The 19,041-nt window shown below is 44.0% G+C and overlaps 1 protein-coding gene across 3 annotated transcripts in view; it reads right to left on the minus strand.

The window, feature by feature from the left end:
• The window catches only part of STXBP4 (syntaxin binding protein 4), a 599,190-nt gene that overhangs the window by 113,308 nt on the left and 466,841 nt on the right, over positions 1–19,041 (minus strand). For all 3 annotated transcript variants that reach the window (XM_078654416.1, XM_078654418.1, XM_078654417.1), the window contains exons 13-14: positions 5,729–5,845; positions 5,179–5,228 (exon numbers count right to left, since the gene is read on the minus strand). In XM_078654416.1, the coding sequence (XP_078510542.1) occupies positions 5,179–5,228; positions 5,729–5,845 (167 nt within the window). The remainder of the gene's footprint in view (positions 1–5,178; positions 5,229–5,728; positions 5,846–19,041) is intronic.

Genomic DNA, 19,041 nt, shown 5'->3' on the forward strand with positions numbered 1-19,041 from the left:
TTTACCACCAACTTGTAGTTGGTGGTAAATAACGAATCCTAAAAGGGGAAAAGCACTCATTTGAGTGCTCCCTACATAGCAAAATCAGTAATTCACCGATTCGGTATTTTAAGGAATCGGTAATTTACCGATTCCTTAAAATACCGATTCGGTAATTACCGAATCAGTAAAATGCACACCTACATCTCATTTTCCAAATACCGGTCGGTAACGGCCGAAATTACCGAATTTCGGCCGTTACCGACTAGTATTTGCCTACCTACATCTGGCCCTACCTATTTTGAAGCCGCATTTCATTTCCTGAGGGGGATGCAAAACCCATAAGTACTTTACAGAACCTCTGGAAACCTACCATATGCTGAGGTTTCACGCTCACATTCTTTTTTTGCAATGCGACAATGGATCTTTGCAGGTGAAGAGAGCCGTTGTGCTGACACTAGATAGCCGACCTGGAAGCCCTCTAAATAAGGGATGCTATTTCCACTAGGTGGAGATTTCCGTGGACGTGGTTTAGGCATGTTTCTCTGTAAGCAACTCGATTAATGAATCTGAAAACAAGCAAAGGCTGGAAATAAAACGTCCCGCTAACATGGTTAGAGGTGGCATCCTGCCCGTTTTTTTTTTTTTATCTCTGCTCAGCATTTACGAAAATTCACAATATCTCTCCAACAAGTAATCACCTGCTCTGCCAGCAAATTTAAGTCAGTCACTGAGCTCAAAAGTGGTGCAGCGAGTCATGAAACTGTTTTTTTAAACCTCAAACACATCCAGTTTGTCCATCGTTGAAATCATACTGATCGGTAGTGCCCACTCACTCCCGAGTGTAATGTAACATCAATGGGCCGGCTTTTAATTTGTCCTGGACAGACAAGAACTACTTGGGAAATGCTGGGAGACCTAGGAGTTTCAAAACACCCTGGTGGGGTTTACAGTTTCAGAAGTCATACTATGTTAACCACATTAGTAGTTAGCCATTAGTCCCCCTCCCTCCAGACGAAGCCCGGGCCAGGGAAGGCGAAGCCGGACACAATGGAGGCCCGGTACAAACTACGCCCGGAGTCGGGAAGCCACAAACCCTCAGGAGAGAACCCACGAAAAGGGGGCGCCGCCCCAGGATGGTAGACGGCCCCCTCAAACAGGGCAGCAATAGCAAGCCGCGAGGGGATTTAAGAAGGGGCGGAAGGTCACCCTAACCACATACTTCCCCTTGCTGAAGAAAAATGAAGGGACATGCCCCCCTCCCCTTCTTAAGCCATCAGAAGCCCCAGGGAACCCACCCTCGGAGCTAATGATACTTTGTGTGGGGAGTGGGGCCTTGCAGCCCCCTTTCCGTGCTATCACAGTCCCCCAAAGAGCTCGCTCACTAGGCTATTTTCGGTCACAGACCCCAGCCCAAAAGCATTTTATAAGGGGAGGCGGGCACATGACCCTTCCCAAGGCTCCTATCAGCTTCCCATCCACCTGGGCCCACTGTACTTTTTAAGGGGTGGTGGGCCACACGTCCCCCACAAGGCCTTTAAAGGCCCCGAGGAACCCATCCCCAGGCAGTTGATCTCCCTAAAAGGATGGAGGGGCACACAGCCCCTCTCCCCAACTCATTAAATGCCCTGGGAACCCCATCCCCTCTTGCTGGCTCACATGCTATGTCCAGGCGAGCCGACTCCCGGTACACAGCAGTTTCCATGCCCGCAACGGCATGGGCTGCCAAACTTGTTTTTACTTCATCTTGGCGGGAGCATTTCGAAAACTCCTGCCAAACGGGAACAAACACAAGGTCTGATCCCAGTGGGCGATAGCTTTAAAAATGCTTCCACCAGCTAACACCAGACTTTTGATCTGTTACCCTACCTACACTGACGTGGGCTGGTAAAGAGATCAATAGATTGCTCCTGCCCGGAGGGAGCAGCATAAGTAGTTGTTCTCAGTGGGCAGGAGCAATGTTGAGTCCCGCAGCATGCAGGGAGCTGAAAAGGGCCACGGTGGGCCTTGGAATCCCCTGTGTGCTTTGTGGGTGCCCTTGGTGGGCACCAAAGCTGCCACCTTAAAATAATGCGCGCCCTGGGGGATGGGCTCCCTGGGGCCTAATACAGTTCAGGGAAGGGGGCTGTCCGGCCCAACTTACCTCGTGATTAATGTATGCGACCCTGGAGGATTGGGTCCCAAGGGCCGTAATAGGCTCGCGAAGTGGGGCCACACAGCCCCCTCCCCTTTAAAAAATGAGACCTCGGGTATGTGGTCCCCAGGGCCTGTTAAGTCTAGAGGATCGGGCCATGTGCCCCACCACCTTAAAAATACATGGGACCCCGGGTATGGGGGTCCCAGAGGCCCCAGAAGAGGGGAACCAAATGCTCCCTTACTCGTTTAATTATTTCTGGCCCTGGAAGATGAGTTCTCCGGGACCCAAAGTCCAATACTACGCAGAGTGGCAACCCCACAACCCTCTGCCGCAGATTGGCCAAATGTTGATTGTCTGTGTGGGTTTGCTGCAGGTTCTGTCAAAAGGCCAGGCCCAGAGTCCAGCCCCCCACAGCCCATGGCTGAAGGCGTTCATAAAGTGGTGTTGGCTGCATGCAGGGCGGTTGGCTGCAGGCCAAGCCCTCTGGCCAACCCTCTGCTGCGAACCACTGGAGGCGCTGAGTAGGGTGGGGTTGGCTGCCTTTTGGGGGAATGGCCAAAAGGCCAGGCCCTACAGAACCCTTCCACTGTGTACAGGGTTGGATTTATGTATAGTAATAAATTGTTACTTTACTTAAAAAAAACAACTAGAAATGCACTGAAAAAAATACAAAGATTTTGTGGAAGCTCCAAAAATCCACAGCAAAATCTTTTAAAAAGAGAAAGTAACTTTACCTCGCACCCTCACCATGCACTGCTATTTACCCCACATATCTCACCACTCATGATCTCTTCTATGACATCATTGATATCACTGCAAAAGTTGCAACGGAATTATTGATGAGAAAACTGCATGGCTGTGGGACAAGTTATAGTTACCTTAGGGAACAAATCATAGTTACTTAAGGTAACTATAATTGATTGTTTTTGTTGTTTAAAACGTCAAGTTGTTACTGAGCATTAGACCTAACTAACGTTAATTTAACCTTTTTTTTTCATGAAATATATATATGTACATATATTCCTTCACGCATCATTACTACAGTACAAAGTTCACATGCCAGTGTATTGTCAAAGCAGTCAAAGTACATCAAACATTGTTTACGATCTTACATTCTGTATACAATTAATGTACACAGGGAAACAAATGCAATCCTCAGAGCACCCCTTTACCTCATTGCATAAATGTAACACCTGGCATTTGGTTTTGGATAAACACCTTTTGTTACAAACAAATATGCGTTATAGAAATGGCATGGCACAAACCAAATATGCAGGCCGGCAGAGTATAATAATATCCTTATCATTATTAATCACCATTTTTGAGGAAGGATAGAGGTATCATTACCCACTAGAGGCTTCGCCCCCCCCCCCCTCGCAAAAATGATACAAAATAGCATATTACACCTTGAGCATCTGCATATATACCATATATTAAATCAGAGTTTGTGAAATCAACTGTGTAGCGATGGTTACGTTGCCGTTTCAATTGAGAAGCCAGTGTATGGTATGCTTATAATAATGGTGCCTACAAATCTGCATGAAATTGTATCTATCTATGTTTCGGTAATATACGGTTTGTGAGGATAGTGAAAAGTTAAGGGGGATTTTAACACCTTTACAACAGTTTGATCACTGGTACAGAATAACGCGCTGAATAGAATTACACAAAACCTGGCTTAAAATTAGAACGGTGCTCAGAATAGACCTTTGGTTAAGTTTCAGTTTCATTGGTGGTGTAAATCTAGTAAGTACTCTTAATGATTTTTGTATTATTAGAAAAAGATGTCGGTGGACTTTGAAATCACATTTTGAAAAACAGTGCTGAGGGAAAAAACCATCGTGAACTAAAAACAGCATAAAAGACAGCATGACTTGCAGCTAATCCCAAACCTACATCACTTTCAGTTTCCTTTCACGTGACACGATTTGCACATTATTATTTTGATGAAATTAATGTCATTCAAGGCCCAAATATTCCGTGGGGTCAATATTGACCTAGGATGCCCCCAGTATGCTGGAACTAGGCTCGGGATGGGTTTAGAGTTAAAAGACGCCGGCAAGGTCAAGCCACAGAGTAACAAATACCTGAAACTTATAGCAAGGGCAGCTAGATAATCAGGAACAATACCACAAGTAATGATCCCTTTGGACTAGAACTAGTGGTCTTATAGTGACTGGAGTAAATGAAGCTTGCAGAAATATTTCACACTACGCACATACACTAGTTGCGGTCTGAGGCGACGTGCACTCACAATAGGAGTTAGGAAAGGCACTACTATAACTCAGAGACTCTCACAGCCTGCATATTTTTTCTTTACTTTTTTCTTTACTTTTTTCTTTACCGGTCAATATGGAATAGAAGAGTCCAAAACAAAAGAGAAAATAAGCGCAGAACAGACCATATGCCACCTTACATAAGTCTGGACTATATGAAGCAGATGTTTTCAAACTCTAGAGGAAGTGGCAACTGCAGATAAATCAAATGGGAAATGAGCAAGCACAGCTGTTTAAATGTTTTCTTCCGACAATATGATGAAAACTGCATACAATCTATTTAAATAAACTACCAAAGTTAAGGGACGTTCCAATTATACAATCGTTTTTATTGGAGATATGGAATCTATTTGTTAATGCCCTTGATTAGTAAATTGACTCTAGGTACTGTAGTTTATATGGTGCATTTGCTTCAGCAAAAAGTCATGGATGTGTTGCAATGCGTCATGACACTAAAAAGTATTAAAAAAAGGTAAGAAAGCAAATCGGGCGACAAAGGAACTATTAATGTAAGGAAAAGACTAGAAAAATGGGGAGGACCAATCTCCGAAATAGCCGTAACATAGCTGTTTCAATTACACATACCATGTATTTTTTTTTAATTCTAAATTATACTTCTAAAATCCAAATTTCAAACTGCCCTACGCACTTGAATTATTCGAGAAAATGTAGTCTAGACAATTCATTTCGCAGTGATACAACAGATTTTACCAACTGAACCACAACACTATTCGAAATCACTTGCAATCACTCAATAAATGTAAAAAATATATAATACATTCTTACCTTAAATTAGTCATTGAACCCAGGTTATCTGCAAGTACTTCGTGGACAACCTGTTTTAAAATAAAGAAATGGAGTTAGTTAAGACTGTAAGATGCATTCTTCTCTAGAAAATGAACCAGCCTAATCGTTTTTTCTTATCCATATAGTTAGTTTCAACTTTAATTTGAAATAATGTTTTACAGGGTCATCCCTTCCAAAATGTACTTTCACTTAATGAATGTCATCACAGTTTACAAAGGTAATTTAACCCTGTTTTCAGATCTGGTGTCTTAGTGGGCTAATGTGCCCACTGTATGGGCCTTTGTTTGACCTCATGGTCACAGGTTCAAATCCCAGCGGGTCCACTCAGCCTTTCATCCTTATGAGGTCGTTCAAACGAGCACCATTGAGTTGGGTAACAGTAAGCATCTGTTATTCAGCGCCAAAATACCCTTCTGGGTGAACTTGTGCTTTATAAATACCGGTCATGTTATGCTATTTGTAGACCATTGTTTTTAGAACACATAGAAACATAACATTTTAATAATAACATTAAAATATGAAACGTTACCTCCACAAAATGCAGCAACTTTTCAGTGGATGCTTCAAATGTTTTTCTTGCAACCTCTGATTTCCGCAGCTGGCAATCAAGTACAGTGATCCTCTTTCTTAGGTCTTGAACACTGTCCTGAGTAAGGAGAAACAATTAAGAATACATTCAATTGTATGTGGACCTATTAAACATTTACACCATTCCTTTTTTTGCAGGTTGTTTCACCTGAGGATCAGAAGTTGATATCTTAGAACAATGACACCATGAGAATTGAGGAGAAAATACACTATTCTAAAAAAATCACTGAAGCCATAGTGATGTCATGAGCCATTGGCCCTCCCTGATGACACTGCACAGCCTTGAACCTTGATGACATCATAGTGAGTGCATAATATGATATTTCACTTTGATACAACACAGGAAGTGGCATCACCGAAATAAAACAAATACTCACATTAAGTGTGTGAATAATAAACATCAAAGTTAACCGGTGTACAGCACAAGAAATATATTTAAATTATCAACCATATGTTAACTATCGGGCAGCTGTAACATTCCAGATTAGAAAGTAAATTTACTGCAGCCACCAACGTTCAGGGACAGCTTCAACTCACCAATTGCAGCATCAAAAACACAAACACACCCTCAAATACCAATTTCACTCAAATTAAACAAGAGAAGCATTCACTGATAGTAGTAACACCCATCAGACAGTTCCACACCCCCATCAATAAACGGCAGAGTTCTGACTTTGAAACTTGCGTCCTTTTGTTAGGGGTCATAATGACCAATAAAGGAAGATCTACTTGGTGTCTTTCTACATATCCTGTAATAAAGCGTTTAAAAATATTGGGAGCAAAAGGTATTCTATTACTTTATTAACATGAACTGAAAGACATTCAGCAAAATAATATAAATGTAAAAAACATTAAAACTATAGACGCTGCGAGGGTGCCAAGGGCCATAGTACAAATAAAGACAAGCACTGGCAAAATTAGTAGGTCTCCCCTATGCACCAGCTATTGGGTTTGCCAGTATGTTTTAGCCATGTTGTACAGAAGCGTGGCTGCTGTTCAGCATGGCAAGTTAGTTGGGTATAGGAGAGTTGCGTCATAAAGTGAAGTAGAGTGGAGTGAGGTAGAGCGGTGGAGAGCAGAGATGAGTGGCTTGGACTGGACTAAATTGGAGTGTCATGGAATGGTGTGGAGTGTCCTGGAGGGAGTAGAGTGTCGGAGAGTGGAAGTGCATAGATTAGAGATGAGTGTTGTAGAGTAGAGTGGAATAGCGTGTCGAGGGGTGGTGTAGAGCAGAGTAGACTGGAGTAGAGGGTGTTGTTTACAGTGGAGTAGAGTGTTGTAGAGTAGAGCAGCGCAGAGCGGAGTAGATTGTCGTAGAGTGGAGTGGCATAAAGAGAAGTAGTGTAGGAGAATGGAATACGCCAGGGATACACTCCATGACCGAAGCAATCGGCTTGCCCTGGCGTCGTCCGGTTACGATCGCGTAAACTGGCTAACCTGACGCCACATTGTGGGCGACTGGTCCGGGCATCAAGAATTAATTCTCTATCTGTGCCCTAACGCGCTTTGCCTCGGCAAAATTGAGGTTTAGTGTAAAGGCAAAGTATTTAATTGTCCTGATGATGGTTCCTATGATTCCTTAATGGAACCGAAACGCCGTCGACTTGCTTATGCACCCGATACAAATCTGATTGATTGATTTTATGTAATGGTGCAGCTTGATATTTTCTGTGCAATTTGTATGTAAACAGAAAAACGTTTGTTTTGCCTTGAACCTTTCCTATTTTTTTCAACTGTAATCACCCCGTGAGTGTTGGGCACAGGCTTGTGTACCACATAGGGGCACTGTGGAAGGTATTCCTCACTTCTATTGTTTGAAGAATCTTGTTTATTAACTAAACCTGAAAGACCTCTGTCCGGCTGGACATGTCCTTCTGAAAATATAGAAGCGATTTCGTCTATATTTATTGGTTGTGTTTTATTGCATATGCATGGGACCACTGTTGTTTCCATAAAAAAAGGAGAATGGAATGGCATAGAGTGGAATAGACTGCTGTAGAGTCTCGTGGCATAGAGATGAGTGGCGTGGAGTGGAGTAGTGTGCAGTAGATTAGAGTCGAGTATAGAGGTATGGAGTGGCATAGAGAGAGTTGTGTAGAGTGTTGGAGAGGGGAGTAGTTTGTAGAGGGGCATAGAGTGGTTAGAGTGTGTTGTGGCATTGAGTGGAGTAGAGTGCCTTAGAGTGGAGTAGAGTTTAATTAATAGAGCCATCATAGAGTGGAGTATTGTAGAGTGTGGTGTCGTACAGTGGAGTAGAGGGGCCTAGAGTGACATGGCATGAAGTCCAGGGTGCGGAGCAGATTGGCGTAGATTGCAGTGGCATAGACTGCGCTGGTTTTGAGTAAAGTTGAGTGCATTGACGCAGAATGCAGAGACGTAGAGTGCAGTGGTGTAAAGTGCAGTGGCGTAGAGTAGATTGTTTCAAAGTAGAGTGACATGGAGTAGAGTGGAGTTGTGCAGGGTACAGTGCAGGGGTGTAGAATACAGGGGTGTAGAGTGCAGTGGCATGAAGTGCAGTGTGGCAAAATGGATTAGAGTGGCATAGAGTGAGGCAGAGTGAAGTGGCTTACAGTGCTTTGGCACAGAGTGCAGGTGAGTGGCCTGGAGTGAAGTGGTGAAGAGTGGAGTATAGTGGTATAGACTGCAGTGGCATAGAGTAGAGTGGTGCAGAGTAGAATAGAGTGGCATTGAGTGGAGTGACGTAGAATACAATGGTGTAGAGTGGCGTAGTGTGCAGTGGTATAACATGCAGTGGTGTAGACACTAGCAGCGTTAAGTTAAGCGGTGGAGAGTGCAGTCTTGCAGAGCAGAGTGTCAGACTGCAGTGGTACATAGTGCAAAGGCACAGAGTACAAAGGTGCAGAGTGGAGAGGCACAGAGGGGAGAGCCGCAGAGTGGAGAGATGCAGAGGCGCAGAGTGCAGAGGCACAGAGTAGGACGGGGCACAGTAGAGCGGTGCAGAGAAATCGCATAGAATGAAGAGGCATAGAGTCCATTGGTTTGGTGTAAAGCTGTGTTTAGTGCATTGGTGTAAAGTGCAGTGGTTTCGGTAGAGAGGCATGGAGGGCATTCACATAGACTGTTGCACAGTAGAGTGGTGTAGAGCGGTGCAGTGTAGAGTGCATTGGCGTAGAGTTCAGTGGCAGAGTGCAGTGTTGCAGAGTAGACTGGTGAAGAGTGCAGTGGTGTATAGTGAAGTGGCGCAGAGTGCATCGGTGTGTAGTGCAGTGGCGCAGAGTGGTGCAGGTTAGAGGGGCATAGAGAGCAGTGACCCAGAAAGCAGTGGAGAAGAGCAGAATAGAGAGGCAGAATGCATTGAAGTAGAGTATGTAAGGGCGGGATTTTCGTTCTAAAGTCTGCTTACCATTTTCTGGAAATCCCGTCACAGGTCGACTGGACCTTTTTACCTGTCATAGAATGAATTAGGCAATCTATCTACCAATAATCAACAAATTTCAACTGTTCCCATTGTTTCCCCCAAAGAACCACCAACCAAAGACTAAGTTTGAAGATTTATTACAAAGCCAAAAACAACTGAAGGTATAAACACCTCAGCAAAAGATTCAGAAGATAAACAGGCCCTAATACAAACATAATCCTACGGAAGAGTCTCAGACGGCTCAGGAATAATACAAGGATCAATTCAAGAATCATTAGGCTAACAAGAATTGCTATAAACTGAGTTTTAGTATGCATGGATAAATTCAGGTTAACCTGTCCCTAAACTATACTAAGTGACATCCCTACTCAACAATAGCCCAACCTCATCAAGGTGTCAGCCGTGGTGACTTCCAAAGAAGTTCACTCACTTTCTCTCAACTTAGTCTAGAGTCTCCTCAATCACAGCTAAGCTCTCTGACCACCAACCGCTCCCTCTCGTCTCTCGCTCATCTGCTCTACCTCCTCCCTCGGGGTGCTGTCCCTAATACAAAAAAACCCACAATGCGGGTGACACGCCTTCAGGTACGCCCCTCTCGAAGGTGTTGGTTTTCAGATTTTTCCATTATGGCACCTCTCCATCCTTGTCCGTTAAAAAGTCCTTGGGCCCTAGGCTCTCCTTCGCTTCAAGTTGCTTTCTTAAATTCCTCGGCTACTCCTCCACGTCTGAGCCTAGTATCCTAACACATTTACACAATGGGCCCTTCTACTCCACTATCGGCTTAGCTCTGTACCTGCAAAGGAATACATGTGAATCGGCTCACACATTCCTAATGTTGCAATTGACTTTAGCTAAAGGCAGCCTTCTCCAAAACATTTCTACGATTTAATGCTAACCAAGACATTTTCGATCAGGCCTACACGATTTCCATGAACTGAGCCTCTGCACGTTTATAGGCCCAACATCCTAACATGAACAATAGCTTTCGTTCTCGCAGCCTCCTTCTTTAAAGCAAAATACATTTTCTATCTCTAGCAATTTTATCACGTTTAAAAGGTACAACTATGAATTTTAATAAAGCAGATCTAAACATAATGGTGATCTATTAAACACATTTCTTATTAGTGAAAGACTTCGCATCGAACAACATCTCTATGTTAAAGCGGCATTATTGATTTTCAAACTCTTAACATTAGCTCTCCATATATTTCTAATACCAAGTACATTAGTCCTCAACCCTACACTGCATTTTGAACACGGTTAGTAAATCCTCTATATATGCGGGTGTCAACTACTTGTACGTATGATACACCCCGTAAAACTTTACTTCTGTTTGGCGCTCTCTCAAGTACAATGGCATAGAGTGCAGTGGTGTAAAGTGTTGTAGAGTTTAGTGGTGTAGAGTGCAGTTGAGAGTGAAGTGGCATGGAGTGGCACAGAGTGCAGTGGCAAAAGGTGCAGTGGGACATAATAGAGTAGTGTGGGGCAGAGTGCATTGGCATGGTGTAGAGTAGAGAGGCATAGCATGAAATGGCATAAAGTGAAGTTGTGCAGAGTAGAGTTCAGTGATGCGGCGTAGTGTGGAGTGGTGTCGAGTATAATATGCATGGTGTGGTAGCACACTCCCATTACGGACAACATATTTTCAATTAAAATAACCATCAGCTTTGCACAGACATACAGTTTTACTAATAAAAGTAAACAGCGTACAAGCATTTCAATGTTGTTGTGTGCTAGAAAAATCAAACAACTTCGAACAGCCTGCTTCAAATACTCTGCAAGTAGCCAGAACGATTGTCAGATAAATCCTCTCACTTTGAAGTTAGATTAAAAAAAGTAAGCACCATGTTCTCTGGACGACAGAGCCTGGCATTTGAACTCGGTCTTAGAATGCACAACAAATGTGACAAGATAAGAATAAGATTTAAAGGCCTGTTTATAGAAATCCAGTATTGGTGGAAGAATACAGTAAATAGAATTTTGGGCAAGGGAATGACCAAACTAAAGCTGGACAGCCTAAAACACGAAGACAGCAAATACAAAGCAAGCAAATATGAGTTACAAACCACAAAGGCAATGGTAAGTAATGGGCAGACAGCATTCCCTAGGAAGCTTTCCGTATTTTCCCAAGATGTCGTTAGCAAACCAGACAGAGGTCTCGTCCTAAAAGTGGACCCCCTGACCAATGGTTGATAGTGGTCCATCTTCTAAATCCCTGCTTTCCAATATTTTGGTTACAAAGTGTGACATTTTTAAACTGCTGCAATAAAAAAAGCGACTATTGAGTAATTAACAAACGAATTGAACCGCACACTTCATATTCGTAGGTCGGCGTGTGCGTCCTAGTGCACAGCCTGCATTTTACAATGTATGGCTTCTGAAATGTTGCCACAGTGAATCGTAAAAGGTTTCCACAATATAGTCTGTAAGTTTGCCACAGTATGAATCGCGTTACGGGGCAGATGCTATCACTGCTGACTCACAAACAAACCCGGACAATATGCTTCTGTTCCACAAGGGATCTATTACAAGATTTCCCGCTTCGACTGAAAGAGGCAGTGACTATCATTCTGAAAAGATTAACTGTGGCAACAGGGATCCACTCGAAGCCAAACAAGCTTGCTTTCGTAATCATGCCGAGCGTTCACGACAGATTGCTGCTCCACTTTCAGATGGTTCCTCGAGCTTAAAATGATATTACCATCTAGAGTGTCAAAGTGCAGTTTGCAGGTGCGCACAGGACATCGCGAACTCGAGCAGCCTATTTCATAACCAGCAGTTGTCACACTTGCCTCACATATCAATCCTTTTGACCCATTATATTTCACCAGTGCTTCGAGTGTCCTGACGTTCACAAATGGTCGAAGTTGGATCCTCTAATATTAAGGCGAGCCACTACGTTCTGAAATTACTCTATCTTAGTTTTATGATGCCGACTGAATGTACACTCCATTGGGCATCTTGGAGCTGTGTAAATGCCAAGGAAGAGAAACTAAAACCAAAGGGAAATACAAGCACAATATCCTAACAGAATAACCGGATTTTGAGGGCTTTCCTAAAACGTTGGTATGAGTGTGTGGACTCGATATATAGTGAGAGGTTATTCAAGACTTACCGCACTAGGAGACTGAGGGATCTTCCACTTGAATGCTTGAACGGCTTTCCATCCGTGGGTACAAAAACAGAGGTGGAACGTCATTTTCTATAAATGATGTAGTAAAGAAATCAGATTCCTCCGTGATATAGAACATTCTCTACATGAAGCGTAGTCTCAAAAATGATTCTTTGTTTGACAGGAAGCTAATGTAGGCAGGCTCTAGCTGAGAGGATATGATGGAATTTCTTTAGTAGAGCAACTTCCACAAGGCGTCATTTGAATTCTTTGCAGTTTAGCTTGGAGACTATTGCATTCATCCATTTAAAACAGTACATGTGGGATTGGAACCACCTAGACCTGAAGTTCCTGTGGCAAGAAAGTAACAATTCTTCCCATTATTGTTTTTTTAGAAATTGCTTTATTGAGAATTTCCAGATTGTTACGGTGGTGGAAAAACAGTACATCAAAGACAAATGAGAGTTAAGGGCACAGTGCATCTATATTATAAGCACATATGGTCTCCCCGAAGCGGGAGGACGGATTCACTCGCATCTTATGGCCGCATGCGTACTCATCTTATGGCCGCATGCGTACTGTCTGCCTTCCCATTATCTTTAGGGTGCAAAAACATTTGTCTGCACAGAATTGGGCTGTGAGGGTGACTTTCATATCAATGATAATGCAGATTATTTCACTTTTCCATCAGCAGAGAGGACGTCTCCCAGGGAAAATGGCCAAACCGCACTGCCTCAGCTGTCAGTCAGTCAGTCAGTCATAGTTTATTGTATGATTAATTACATTTTTTACAAATCTCCCACCAATAGAGATAAAAAATATATATAAAAGTCTATGTTCAAGTTCAAGTTCAGGCAATTATATAGCGCACTACTCACCCAGAGGGTCTCAAGGCGCTTGGGAAGGGGTTCATTATTTGTCGAATAGCCAGGTTTTAAGTTCTTTTCTGAAGGAGATGTGGTTTAGAGTGAGGCGGAGGTGAGTGGGGAGTGAGTTCCAGGTCTTGGCAGCCAGGAAGGAGAAGGATCTGCCACCCATGGTGGATTTACGGATGCGCGGGACTGCGGCGAGGGCTTGATTGGACGATCTAAGTTGGCGGGTGGGTGACGATCTAAGTTGGCGGGTGGGTTTGTAGAAGGACAGTCGAGTGTTGAGGCATTCGGGTCCTAGATTGTAGAGGGCCTTGTGTGCGTGGGTGAGAAGACGGAATGTAATTCTTTTGTTGACGGGAAGCCAGTGGAGGTCTTTTAGGTGCCCGGTGATGCGATCTTGGCGAGGGATGTCCAATATGAGTCTCGCTGATGCGTTTTGGATGCGTTGGAGTTTTTTTAAAAATTTTGCTGTGATTCCGGCGTATAGTGTGTTACCATAGTCCAGTCGACTCGTGACCAGAGCGTGGGTGACAGTCTTTCTTGTCTCGAGGGGGATCCAGCGGAAGATCTTTCTGAGAATGCGTAGTACTTTGAAGCAGGAGGAAGAGACTGCGTTGACTTGTCTAGACATTGAGAGAGAGGAGTCTAGGATGAAGCCAAGGTTACGTGCATGGTCCCTGGGTGTGGGAGCTGTGCCCAGAGCGGAAGGCCACCAAGAGTCGTCCCAGGCAGAGGGGGAGGATCCTAGGATGAGCACCTCCGTTTTGTCCGAGTTGAGTTTTAGGCGGCTATGTTTCATCCATTCGGCTACTTCTTTCATGCCTTCGTGAAGATTAGTTTTGGCGGTGTTAGGGTCTTTGGTGAGGGAAAGGATTCATTGGGTGTCGTCGGCGTAAGAGATGATGTTGAGGTTGTGTTGGCGCGCGATGGATGCGAGTGGGCTCATGTAAACGTTGAAGAGGGTAGGACTGAGTGATGATCCTTGTGGTACTCCACAGATGACTTGAGTGGCCTCTGAGTTGAATGGGGGAAGTCGGACTCTCTGAGTTCTTCCAGCTAGGAACGAGGTGATCCAGTCCAAGGCTTTTCCTTGTATGCCGATGTTGCTGAGGCGTTGTATAAGGGTGCTGTGGCAGACTGTGTCGAAAGCGGCGGAGAGGTCGAGTAGAATGAGGGCTGCTGTTTCTCCGTTGTCCAGTAGTGTTCGGATGTCGTCTGTCGCTGCAATGAGGGTGGTTTCGGTGCTGTGTTTGGCTCGAAATTACATTCACAGTGTAAAACCAAATGACATTGACTCAGTCCCGTTAGTTACTTAACTAAAATACAAGTGCTTATCCTTCGGTACAAAAATGTTATGAAACGGATTGTTGAGATATCTGCTAAAGTGCAAGTGCTTATCCTTTGGTACAAAATGTTATGAAACGCATTTTTGAGATACCTGCTAAAAACATCATTTTCCTAGCTAAAACCATGATAGCGCTTTAACTTAGTATTGTATAGTGTCTCCCACTCTACTGAATGGAAAACACGAAAGACGAACTATCAGTTAGTCGGAACTGTTTGTCGTCAAGATAAGTACTACAGTTTAAAAAACGAAAACAACCTACTTGATAAAAAGAGAGCCCTAAAAGGAGGCAAGTTCATTTGGGGAGAGCACGGTTATTCAGAAAAGTATAATGTTTCAATCTAACTTTAGGGATCTACTAACTAGAAAGAGTCTCTTAATGATTTTACAATCAGTCCATTTATTGCATTGATGGGTCAGCTGTGGCCATACCAGGTAGGTCCTACTTCTTGACTTTACTCCGGGTCGGCTTGCCGTAAGAGCCTTCTTACCTCTGTCATGTATTTGACTCCCTGGCAGGCCAAGATTGTGGAGGTACCCTCCAGCCAGCATGTCACGGCTTGCCTGCACGTGCGAATGTTCAGATCATTGAAAATACATTTTAAATACGGTCTCCTCTGGTCCGTGACTGCTGGACATACACATAGTAGATGACAAAGATTCTGTGTAAAAGCCACATAATCGGCAATGCGCGGTTTGGTAGGGCTTTTTCCAAGAGGGCTGTAGGTCTTTTGATTCATGCAGGCCCATTCGATAATCTGTGAAGCTCCTTTTTAACTGCAAGCTGAAGTGAGCAGATAGGTATGCTTGTTGTTTTAGGGATTTCTAAGAGTTGATGACCGGCCACTCATGCCGGCGCTTGGTAATCACTTTTTTATCTTCCAGCAAAGATTTCTTTTTAGCTGCATCTTTGGCAGCTTTTTCTGTAGCTTACTCCATCAACCCTATTTTCCCATGCTGTTCGCATTTCCAACTCAGCCAGTGATGTTCTCAGATAGCTTCCCCATGAGTTTGGTGTTTCGTGGTCCATCTGGTGCTTGATTTCTTTCCAGCATAACCTATTCATTGTATCTGGATTGGAGGAGCGGAATTTATAACATAGTTTAACAAAGCCGCTCATGCCCCGAAAATTCTGATTCTGGAGGCCACATTCCAGCCGAACCTGAGCTGGAGAGGCAGACTTTGGCAGGTTAAAAACAGCCTTATAAACCTTCGTCTGAAGTTCATTTAATACATCTGCTTTCTTGCCACACCAAGTGACTAAACCATATGACAGGCTGGACTGAATTTGTGCGGCCATTACTTTTAACAGGTGGATATAGTTCGGGCAGTCCAATTTTTTGAGTAGTAATGTGTATGCATCAATTAGCGATTGTGCTTTAGCTTTTATGGCCAGTTTATGTTCCTTGTGTGTTGAGCCCTGTCCTATTGTTATGCCGAGAAATTTATAGGACCCTCGCTCTTCAACCATTGCCCCTTTCACCGACCATTTAAACTTAGTTGTTTTGGAGTCCACTAAACAAACGATTTTAGTTTTTTCTTTGTTTAGTTCCAATTTTTCCTTATCCAAATAGGTTACTGGGCTAATAATTGCTCTTTGTGATCCAGTAGGGTTTTGGCTCAACACAACGATGTCATCAGCATACTGCAAGACAGAAATTGGTTCGTTGGCCATATTCGGCGGGTGGCAATCAGCTTTTTCAATATGCGTAGTAATATCTGAAAGGAACACATTAAATAGGCTTGGCACTAGAACCCAGCCTTGTCTCAGACCTTACTGTGTATGGATGCTTGAGGTTGTACTGCACCCGTCGCCCAGTTTTACTCTTGCCCAGGTATCACTATATAAGGCAATTATTGCGTTCAGTAGTGAACTAGGCATTCCCCATACATTAAGTTTCTTCCAAAGACGCCTCCTACTCGGTCGAAGGCAGATTTTATATCAACAAAACATGCGTACAGCCGTGTTTTCTTTTCTAGCGCTTTTTCTGTTAGGAGCGCCAGGATGGCCAAGTTTGTTATTGTGCCCATCCCTTGCCTAAAACCAGTTTGGAACTTGGGAATTATGTTCTTTTCGTCCATCCAATCTTGAAGCTGGACTAGAAGACAAGAAGCTTAAAGCTTGGCCTCTACATCTATCAGAGAGATCAGTCTGTAGTTTCCTGGCTTACGGTGATCTCCCTTTTTAGGTCTCGCTGGTGTTAGCAGCGCGAAGCGCTGCATCCAGCGAAAGACTTATTGCTGTGGACTTGCCGGGAATGTTGGACAGGGGATGGGCACGCGCTTTCCCTCGGCGATTTCATCACCTGTACGCGCAAGTCCAGCCCGGCGCGTGCACATCCCCTGTCCCACATTCAGAGCAAGTCGGCCTTTCGAAATCGCGTGCACACGCACACAGAGACACACACACATACACACGCACAGCTGCACACACGCGCGCACACACACGCCCCCCACGGGCTCACACACGCACACACAGCCACGCACGCCCCCCACCACTCACGGGCTCACGTGCACACACACAGCCACGCACGCACCCCCCACCACCACCACTCACGGGCTCACGCGCACACACACAGCCACGCACGCACCCCCCACCACTCACGGGCTCATGCGCACACACACACATGCGCACACGCACACACACGCACACAGACACACACATACACATATCCCCCCCCCTCCACTCACCGGGCTCTTTTGTCGCGTCGCCTCGCTGAGCTGCTACAGGCTCCGCACTCCCCTGGTGTTTTCTTCGCCGCATCACCACACACGGGGCTTCCCTCACGCCTGGGAGCCCCGCGTCATCGCTGCTCCCCGTGGGCCAGGCTTCCCGCAAAAAGCGGACGTCCCACCCCACGACGTGACGCTCCCGAACTTCCGGTTTGACAGCAACTACGCAGGGAGCAGCTCGAAGGCCGGAAGCAGCCCGGCCTGAGCTCTGCTCAGACGACCCCGTCAACTGAAGAGCTGGAGTCGGGTGAGAGATGTTTATTTATTTATTTTACTTTATTAAAGATATTGCATGTAACTGATCCTTTGACGTTGAACCCTGGTTTGGAGTGCCTGGTGACCTTTGTGTGTCGGCGCATTCACAATGCACGAACAGCATGAGAAGCAGCAGGAAAAGCTTCCCTCCAATAGACAGAAGAGTAATGGCAGTGGGAATAGCAGTCCAAGCTTCCCCTGTTGCTGCAGAAAAGTTAGCAACATTGCAAGCTTCATACTATAACACACAAACTGCAGCAACAGCACAGGCAGCAACAGTAAAAGCTTCCCACACAGATGAATGGAACAGTTACATACACACAGCAGCAGTACAAGATTCTCTCATTCTTTTTGCATCTTTTAGTTATGCTGCAAGAGAGACTTTGGACAAGTGTAATGCTACAACTGTTGAGTTAAAGTGTTTGGTAAAGTTTCGGAAGTTACTAAAACATACTTATTTTCTAATCTTTGCTAAGGTGGAATATAGTGCTCGTGTCTTGGTACATGGACACCGTTCTCCTAGATAGACAAGCATTTTATACTTTTGATTAAAATCAATCACATCAACTCATTTTCCAGAAACTAGCTGGTAAACATAGATTCCACTTCAGGCTCATAGGAAGGAGCCAAGTTATTAAGGGTAATGGGTCTTAGGTCTCAGTATTATGTCACAAGTTCTGGGATCGGGCCGGGCCAGGCCAGGCCCTTTCATATTGTTTTTCTGAGGTTCACCTCCAGGGGTTCAGAGGACCAGGTGTGAAATTTTGTGATTGTCATTTATAAAGGAGACTGGAGAAACTGGAACCACACAGAAGACTGCAATAGAAAGTCATTTCTCGCTTTTCTGAGAGATTGCATTGCATCATTACATCATTAAACACAATATTATTGTTTACTTCTTGAAAAACTGGCATTTTGAATGTGCCAAGCAAACTTTCCTGCTCTTTGTTTGAAAATGTTATTTCTTTGAGGCACTTACACGGTCAACTACCCCTTAATATGTGGAACAGATTCAAGTAATATGCAATAGGTTAAATACATTTTAAATGTTCTTTTCAAAATTCTAATTGTGGTATTTCATTTTTTATATAGTGCTCTTTCAGGCAAGAGCCTGCTTCGGAGCACTAATAAAACCAAAACAAAGCTCTGAGATCCTTGCTAGTAAAATGTCTCTCTTGTCTCAAGGCATGTGTTCTATAATATAATAAATCCCAGGTGCAGCATGACTAAGATTAGTTTAGAGTTCTAAATATAAAGGGTTACAGGAGTGCATAACACTTTAAAGCCAGATTTGCATTCCTCAGCTTGTGTTTTATTTCATGTCGGGTATTATGGATTGTTTGTAGATGTGTGCATTATTTTAAAAATGGAATTCACAGCCTTGAAGAAATATGCAGATGGGCACAAATGTTTAGTTTATAGATAAAAATATACAATGTACACTGTATTTACATGTACACATAATATATATTAGAACATTTGTACTTTCCAGCATCAACTGCAAAAGATGATATAATGAGGTTGTGGCAGGCCTTCCTATGACACAGTACTATTTTTG

This window comes from Lissotriton helveticus, chromosome 7 (genome assembly GCF_964261635.1).
Source record: "Lissotriton helveticus chromosome 7, aLisHel1.1, whole genome shotgun sequence".
Classification (NCBI taxonomy): domain Eukaryota; kingdom Metazoa; phylum Chordata; class Amphibia; order Caudata; family Salamandridae; genus Lissotriton; species Lissotriton helveticus.